Here is a 9,407-nt window from a genome sequence, read left to right as displayed (position 1 = left end):
CTGCTGATTTTGTAAGAGGCAATTCCTCAAGTTCTGTTTTCCTCCTGTCTGCTTCCAGACACCCACTCCCTGCTGTTTCCCTTGTGCTGGCACTCATTTGACCATTCAGAAAACCAGAGAAGGTCAATAAATGAAAAGAATACCAAAAAAAAAAAAATTTTCTAGTAGTAAAGAGTTGAAGTGACAAGGTGGGACGATGTAACTATGGAACAGGACGTGAAACAAGGAGCTGAAAGTAGGAACAGTGGGCTGCAAAGAACTGCAGAGAAGTGCTAGAAGCTCCAAAACTTAAATTTCAACAGCATCACTGGCAAACCGCACTGGCACTCTTCAGGGCATCCTCAAGGTTTCAATGATTCAATTTAATCCAAGACAAGCAAATGTTCCTCTGTGATATACTCCCATCTATTCCCTCTCAAAGTTTGCAATGAATCAAACATAGTAAATAACTGCTTGAAGAAAGGGCTTCACAACTTCAGCTGTGACAATCAATCAAAACATTATATAAGCGTATGAAATAAAACATCTTATTGGCAGTTAAGAATCTCCTAGCCGAAATATTTACCTATTTATTTTGCCAAGAAAATATTAGTATCTTAAAGCATTGAGTATGGGACATCTGTGAGAGGTATTATTTTTCCCTGTAGAAATTAATTGTAATAACATATTTCACCTCTGTTGCTTTCTCCAGGCTCTGTTGCAGATTAAGCAATTCCTTATTGTGTTGCTCTTTAAGTTTATCCATCTCCATGTCATGGCTAGATACTTCTTCTTTTAGCGCTCCTTTTAAAGCTGTCAGCTCTCTCTCTCTCTTTTTCAAAATCTCTTCTTGTTGATCTTTTGCTATTAATACTTCCTGCAGATCCTGCTTCATTTGCATCAGCTCCTAAGTAATAAAATTAAACATTATTGCATGACAAATAGCTCCAACTGATGTTCTGTTTGTGTTTCAGAGAAGGAAAACATCTAAGTATAAGCTCCCCAAGGCCAACTTTGTTTTGTATGACCGACGTATTTTTTGCAGCTTTTATAGTAAGATAAAAATTTACTAAACCCTAAGATTATTAGAAGTATAACATATAGCTGATGTTTTATATAATGGGTCAACATATCTGATGCTATAAAACTATTAAAACATTTTGATGGTGTGTGTTAGGCTGCCTGTAATTAAAGCAGGAGTCAAACTAAGGTTGCCATTTAACAACTCCCTCAGTCCTACCTTCTATAGCAAAGAGATAGATAAGAACAAAGAAAAACCTTTGTTTCCCACACTGCAAGAGAGGTTAACCCAATGAGAATTTCTTCCTGTCTTTCCTGCAGAAAAGACAATAAAGTTGCTTCTGCAAGTGCTGAAGACAAAACAAGTGATTCCCAACTGAGTCCACGCCTTTATAGCCTTCTTCCTCCCACCATGTTCCCCTTAGAAGTCATTTCCCCTCTCCAAACGGCTGGGAAGGAAGTGGGTAGTCAGTGAAACTGAAGAATACACACATACATGTATACAAACACAGAATGAAATAACAGCAACAATCAAAAATGTACGCCTTCAAGAACTACATAATTCTCAAGCTGTGAATAACTGCACTTTCAAAAAGAACATAAACTTCCCCCGCAGTGAAGCAAGATCAGTACATCTAAACCACTGACACACATCATCTATTCTGTCTTTAAAAGCCTACAATGAAAGGGATTCTACTACCATCCCAGATAACCATGTTCCCCTGTTTAATAGTGGTAATATTAATTATTGATAATTAATATTGATAATATTAAACATTGATAGAAATATGTGATATATTGATAGAAAATGTTTTCCAATACTTACTTTAAATTTCTGCAGCTAAGTCTCTTATTTCTTACACTATTCCCACACAACATTAAAAAATTGATCACTATCTCCTTTATAGCAACATTACATAAGATGTGCTTTTGACTCTTCCCTCACTCCTCCATTCAGATCAAAGTTCTTCTTCACAGGTAATGTTTTTCAGTACTATCATCATCATTCCAGATATTCCCCTACTTATGTACAGCTTTCAACTGCAGTGCCTGAGATTTAAGACAGTAATTTAAGAGAGTAATCAAATCTCACCTACACAAAACAAGGTAGTTATTCTACTCAGCATGTCTTGCATACAAACATCTTTAATATTCCTGAAATCTATTGTCTATGCTTTTGCTCCCTATTTTGCATTTTAACATTTAGCTTCCATTTATTAAGCTAGTTCTTTGCACTAGTATTAAGAGAAGTTAATTGTTTTGGTTCTACAAAGTATTAAGATAATTCTGAACTCTAATCTTCCTTGAACCATTATGCACCAATACTCTTACACAACTTATCAACAAATGTAATAAGCAGTGTTCTCTAGTTCATCATCAGTATATTACTATAACCAGGGCTACAGCAAATTAGTCTTCCACCCCAAGGCGACAGAAATCCCGTTACTCTCTTATTCCTCTTCAGACTCTATCCCTTCTCGTCTTTTCTCTCCCTGGTCCCATCAATAGAGAATCAACAATTTACAGACTGCTTTGGTGAGTTCCTTTAATTTTCTTAGTTGAATCTCATCTGGCCTTGCTAATCTGTACACCTTCTTTAAACAGATCTTCTCTGTTATGACCCAAAATCCTATCTAATTGTTAAAAATGACTGAGATGATTATTTGGTAATAGTGGATAACTCAGCTGTCCCACAACCATTATGTTATTTGTCCTCCTGTTCTACAAAACACTGGAACTTATACTTTGTATTCCTTTTAGTGTTAACGTAGTTATTATAAGATGCTTTCTTAGGTAATCTAATAATGGTATATTGTTTTCGATTGATAGAATGGGAAAAGCTAAGGCATGTGTTTCTTCTACCTGTATCTTAGTTATCACTTTTTATGCAATTCTTCTGATTTTGTCATCCTCCTTCTGATACATTATAACTAACCTCAATCAGAACCTCTTTCTCCCCTTCATCAGTATGTTTTGCGTTATCCAGTTCATCATGCATCTCAGAGAGCTGGTCTTGAAGATCTCTGATCTCGGTCTGGTGTTGTTCCTGCTCCATCTTCACTTGAAAAAGCCTCATCAGGAAAAATCAGACAGAATTTTTTAATTTGTAGAAATACTAATTTGTTCTTTCAAGTACTAAAAATATACAAGTGTCTTTTCCCATGTTCCCCACAAGGGAATGGGATATAATGAGGCAGAAAAATGAAATGTCAGAGGGGTAAAAAAAGAGAGAACTCTTTTAAGTAGATATTTAAGTGGAAAGTTGTGTTTTATTTTAAACCTGGTACTATATTCTTGACTAAAGCACTCAAGTGTTTCCATATTTTAAAGATCCGAACTATATATATTATGACTATGGATGTTAAAAGCAATTTGCACTAAAAGGAAGACTACAAATTCAGCAGTCTTTCATTTCCTTCCCGATACTCTAAAAACATACCTTTTTTTAAACAGTAGAAGCATTTCCTACAATAACAAACATCACTCTGATTCCATTAACATATTCTGAAGACACAGGTACTTTTAATCTAAAAGATTTAAGAAAATGTACAAATTCCAATGAATAACTTTTCTAGAATTAACTCACTCCTCTAGGTTTTGCCTGAGTTCCTTCTCGCTTTCTTCCAGCTGCTTTTTTAAGGCTTCTTTTTCATATATACTTTCATCAAGTTGCAACTGAAGATCTTTCAGGCTTGCTCGTGTAGCATCTCTCTCTTCTTTGGAATTTTCCTGATTCTGAATTTTGTACACCAAAAGTTAAGCAAGATGATAGACTAAGCATAAATAAACTAAAGGCTCTTTTCTGTTATATGAAAGAAGCCATTTCAAGGCTTTGATATTTTTCACTTGTAGAGATGCTTATTAATTTATGAATATTAAAAGCTTGGAATGTTTTGATAAACACACAAAGCACTGCTTTTTGATTTTTATTAGAAATGTGAGAAGTGAAGTCTCCTCAATACTACCTAACCAGTTTCAAGTATATTGATTCTTATCACAGACTCAAACTGCAAACCAAAACAAGTCAAGCTGTCCTTCTCATGTCTTCAGAGCATGACTGTACTTAATTACTTGGAATTCAGCACTGCAAAAATAATGCTGAAATTCATAAAGAGCAGCTACATGAGTAATAGTTTGTCTCTCACTCCATGTCTGTCTCACTGCAGTGAGCAGATTAATATTTACCTCTGCAGATACCCAAGAAATTTTATGTGCACGTGCCTCACGTTTTTATTCACTGCTCCGTATTCCTTCTCAAATACTAAGAGATTTCTTAAAAAAAGTAACTATGCTATGAGCAACTACACTTAAAATAAAAAGTCTTCTGTAAAAGCACATGTGTATCTGGCTTAAAAAGAATACGAAGCAAAAAAGATTCATCTGATTGATCAGTTGTCCCTTACTTAGAAAAATATATTTGAAATAGTCAAAAGCCTTATAACAATGAAGTGCCGTACCCTAATTTCTAGATCCAGTTTTTTCTCTAATTCTTCCACTTTCCTTTCAAGTTCTGCTTTTTGTTCCACCAATGCTTTTACTTCAGCTGAAGCATCCGAAACCTACAATTAAATAGAGAAGTTTTTTCCCACAAAGCCAAGATGTTCTTTGACAATTGTTTTTTAAAATCTAAGCTAAAGATACAAGCAAGTCTAATGAAGTGTAGCATCAATGGCCTGAGCTCACCACGGACTCTTCATATGGGTCAAGCCAAGCTAATATTTTCAAAGGAACTATGATTTGATTTTCATAAAACTTCTTGGTAATTGCTCAAGGCATGATGACAATAATACAAAAAATATACAAACCTAAAGAAAAATTAAAATTAGGCAACATATGAATTAAATCACAAGTACTTGAGGCCAAATTTGACTGAGATATCACCAATTACACAAAATGAACTTCAAAGGGATTCATGCTTAGATGTCAAGACAGATTTTCAAACAACGTTTTTGGTAATTTCTTAAGATGTGTTTTGTATTTTCATTTTCACTAATTATAGACCAGGATAAAATAATCATCAAAAGTAAGCATTTAGTCCTTCTTATGCCATCACTGCAACAACTGGGCATTTCTTCACTTTGCTTTAGAACTGAAAAAACAGTACACCACAGAGCACGAAACAAAAACTTTTCAGTAGGTAGACTATCAAATCCTATTATTGTAATATGGCTTTTAAACAGTATCCTAGACTACTGCTTTTCTAAATCACAAATTAAAATGCTCTCTCCACTTAGATATCTGTTTACGTCACTATAATAAGAAGACGCTCCACTATTATTTTTTAAAGCTATGTATGTTAGCTTTTTCTTCAGTCCAACAATCTTTCGATGTTCACGCTAAGTTTGCATCTCTCTCCTTCTAAAATGTGGAAGCAAAATGTAGAACTGTCATGGTAGACTCCTTTACATTCTTTTTTACTTGTTAACAAATAGATTTCCCTAAGTCACCTCAGTAACTGATTAAAATTAAGCTATACTACTGAGGGACTACAAGAACAGTCTAATTGAAGTCAGTGAGGGGATTTCAATTTTTAAAGCCCTGTTTGAACACCATATCAGTATGAAACAAACCAAAACAACTTAAAAAATTGTCTACCTGCGTCTTTCCAGCAGCCCTTGACTTTAAAGTCTGAATTTTCTCAAAAACCAAGTTGACTTTCCTCTTAGTCGCATCATCATTATCAGCACTTCTAAAACAGAAGCAGTACAAGTAAGCAACGATATGATCAAAGGTACTATTTTGTTAAGATCAAAACAAACTCAGAGTGTCCACCACCACAAAAAAAAAAAAATCTAATATGAACCACTCAGAAATTATCTCAACTGTGATTTCATTAAACCCTTTAAAGATCGGCTTTTAAAAATATACATTCCAAATGTTTCTTACAAAAAAAAAATTTAAAAAAAAAACACCACGCAAAAAACCACACCAACACCAAACTCTTTAATTTCAGCTCTCTTCTACAAGACTATAGCTGTGGAAAGGGAGGTATTCAGCATGTATATTATTCAAACATACTGAAACTAGAAGTAATTAGTACTAAGTTTTTCAAGTCCTGACTACTGCACCATAAAATAACACTTCAATAGCTCCCAGAACCTGCTACATCAGGAATCTACAGAAATTTAAGCACATCATGTATATTTTAATTAAGTTCTCCTTCCTTCATCTTTCAATAAGTTATCATTAAAAAATACCAAGTAAAAGAGTTACAGGTAGACAAAGGATTAAATGCACAGCAACAAGACAGCTTCTGTCAAATCCGAAGAGATAACACTTTTTTGTTGTTTAAAAAAATCCACAAGCTTAAACTGCCACGAGGTATGACTTGAATTCTTCATGAACCTCCATATTACATGAAGTTTAATTCCAGAAGTTTTTAAAAAACAAAGATTCATAAATTTCAAGTACATTCCATCAAAACCTGTATAATACCTCATATAAGTCCCAATTGCCTGGGTATTTTGAGATCCTATAATGCCATAACAGACAAAGCTGAGATACATTTAAAATGTGAAACTGTAAAATCAGAAGTTATTACGAAGTGAAATGTCTGTTTCATAATTCTGTAATAGAAAATAAACATTGAGAAAATACAGTCTTCCCTCCAAAAGTTAACTATGTTTACTAACCCTTCCTTAAGGTAATTGTAAAGTATCTGTTTAGCAGTCTCTTCATTTGTTTGCTGTGCAAGATCTTGCTGGCCTTTTAAGAGATCAGGAGTCACCTAAAAGGACAAGATAACATGTCAAAAAATACAATCCTATGAGGGTTGTAATTACAACCCATACAACTGAAGTCCTCCATTCTATTCTATTATTAAAAAAATTATGTACTGTGCACCTGAAGTTCACAAAGATCCACTGGAGTTCTGGCTTACTGCTAGAAGAAAGCGTACTCCACACCAAAAGAAAGCAAGCACGGAGTTACGTATATTTGACCATTCTACTTTTGGGCATTTATGCTTAAGAATCATCATAACATCATCTACACTAATATTCTTTAGCCCCACCATCTTCCTTCACCCATACAAGAAGAAACTGTTTTACAAACCATGCTTCCTACATCTCCAACTACTGGAATAATTTTTGTATTTACATTTCTTCAGAACAACTCTGCTATGCCATTTGGAAGTACTGCATGATGCAAGTTTGTTCTAATGAAAAGCAGAAAAATACACATTTAACAATATGACAGTTTTGGTATGCTAGAGTGCAAAACACAACTCAAAGAGTAAATTCAAAATTACCTGTATATTAGGGACTGATGAAAATGTTTTCAAAGAAATCTTCTTGGCTCCTGAATCAGGCAGAACTGTGATTCGGTTTGGCAACAACAAAGTAGAAGTTACTGTTCTAACTTCCTCTCTCTTATTCTGTCCTGGGAGTGTAGATGACCTAAACATCAAACTCTCAGTATCAGCTCCATTTTGTTTATGGTATTGCAAAGAACTGAAACTGCTGTTCTGAGTGTCTTTATCAGGCATTTGCAGTTTTCCAATACTTCGAGCAGAAATCTTAACCTCTTTGGAAGGTGACTTTTGATCCCTGGATAACTGCTTGTGAAAGCAAACTTTAGATGGTCTCAGCAAGTGCTCAGTTGACTTACCCAAGCTTTTACTGAATTCACCTAAATAATGTGAATTTACATCAAGCCCTAAAGACAAGGCACTATCGACACTTCTGGATCTTTTACGATCATCTGGATGAATTCTATTCCTTTTTCCTGACCTACCTCTTCTGTGAGGATCAACTTTCTTATCAAACTTTTCAATTAGCTGATCTACTCCTGGAAGTGAACCAGTGTCAATATCACGACCAGTTCCAGGCAAAAATGGGATGTATCTTCTGTTTTCATGCCGATTAACATTGTCTGCATAAATGGCATACTCTTGGTCATCAAGTAAAAATCTATACAAGGAATTTGCAGAAGTGGGAGTAGCTGATGAGGATGATGATCTTCGTGAGTCATCCAATACTGGCCCAGCTGAATCTTGTCTGCGGAAGGGAAGAACATCTGGTCTAGGTTTTCTTGTCTCAGGATAAGCAGTGGGACTAACACAGGGGGATCCTCCTACAGACAAAAATGATTCTGAAACACACACTTCATTGGGGCTGATCATGCTACTGGGACAATTCAACAGCTGCTTATTTTGGTCTTCTGCTTCTGCTGACCTGTTCAAATATATCTTTTTTGAATTTGCTTTGGTTGGCTCTGCAAGGTGTGTACTTGTCTTCTGTAGGGACACTACTTTAGAGGAGGAAATCCAAGGCTTTGTTTCAGTTATATCAACATCTGCAAAAGATTTAGATTTACTGCACACAGAAGATTGGTGATTATCCAAGTTCAAGTTATTTTTTTCAGGATCATAAGGCTGTAAAAGTTCAGGATGTCTTTGAAAGTTCAACAAATTGGAAGATTTCATTATTCCATCTTTAAAATCTGATATTATATTTTCCTTTTCATCTAGATTGGTTATCTTTAGGTTTTTAAGCATACAGGGTTGCATGTGTTGTGTTCCAGGAAACTTTGTGTGTTCACTGTTTTTGTCCTCCAACTTCAAAGCAGTATTGGAGTCTGTGGGCGGCTTGCTTACAGTCTGAGAAATGAGCTGCTGTTCTTTTCCAGGAGGAGGAGGATTTTCTGACAAACATCCTTCTGTATTATTTAGCACGATGTAAGGATGTCCATCAATTCCTTGGACTCTAATACTGACACCATAAGATCCCGTCCTAGAATTCTGTGCATGTCTAGTTTTTTGAGTCTCCTCACTTGCAAGTTCAAGAGTGACTTCATAGTCCTGCTGCACATGCTGCACAAAATATGGCTCCATGATTATCAGAGGATTATAACTGAATAGAAGAAAAATTACAAAAATGTCACTGTTTTAAATACATCAGATTATTTCATTAATTACTTTATTCCACCATTCAGTATGACTATGAAGACTAACAGTAATATGCAGAGAAATCAATACACAAGCTATACAAAGCCCGAAGTGAATGCACTGTGATACAAAGACAAATGTCTGACTGACTGATTCTGGATCAGCATAATGTTATTTTATGACTGTAAACGTTACCTATACAGAGTTGGTGTCACTTGCTTTGGGATCAAATGACTTCAAATATAAGCAATTCTAGTACAATTTTTTTAGTCAAAGGAGCTTTTATTTTGGGTATCTCCACTCTATTTACTGAAAAACTGTACCCTTCACAAATCAATGATCATTTTATAGCCAGCAGTTACTACCAGCCATATTAACATTTAAACATAAGCCCAGGAGAGCAAAATGCAACCAGACAGTTTTAGGTTATGAGTTTTCGGTAACTAAAGCACTGCAAGGAAGGTCAATATCCTCATGCCTTTGAGTTGCTCTTTCATGTACGTGGTTTTCAACATTTGTT

General features: G+C 35.1%; 1 protein-coding gene across 1 annotated transcript in view; it reads right to left on the bottom strand.

Annotated features, from left to right (window-relative positions):
* The window catches only part of CGNL1 (cingulin-like 1), a 45,823-nt gene extending 36,981 nt beyond the window's left edge, over positions 1 to 8,842 (bottom strand). Inside the window, exons 1-7 of the mRNA XM_010283949.1 lie at positions 7,250 to 8,842; positions 6,633 to 6,727; positions 5,596 to 5,689; positions 4,458 to 4,559; positions 3,587 to 3,735; positions 2,936 to 3,071; positions 674 to 886 (exon numbers count right to left, since the gene is read on the bottom strand). Of these exons, the coding sequence (XP_010282251.1) occupies positions 674 to 886; positions 2,936 to 3,071; positions 3,587 to 3,735; positions 4,458 to 4,559; positions 5,596 to 5,689; positions 6,633 to 6,727; positions 7,250 to 8,833 (2,373 nt within the window). The 5' untranslated portion in view covers positions 8,834 to 8,842. The remainder of the gene's footprint in view (positions 1 to 673; positions 887 to 2,935; positions 3,072 to 3,586; positions 3,736 to 4,457; positions 4,560 to 5,595; positions 5,690 to 6,632; positions 6,728 to 7,249) is intronic.
* Positions 8,843 to 9,407: the final 565 nt, after the last annotated feature.

The sequence above is a fragment of the Phaethon lepturus genome, unplaced genomic scaffold (genome assembly GCF_000687285.1).
Source record: "Phaethon lepturus isolate BGI_N335 unplaced genomic scaffold, ASM68728v1 scaffold3053, whole genome shotgun sequence".
Lineage (NCBI taxonomy): Eukaryota > Metazoa > Chordata > Aves > Phaethontiformes > Phaethontidae > Phaethon > Phaethon lepturus.
The sequence above is the reverse complement of the archived record's forward strand: the minus strand, read 5'-3'. Positions and strand labels throughout refer to the sequence as shown.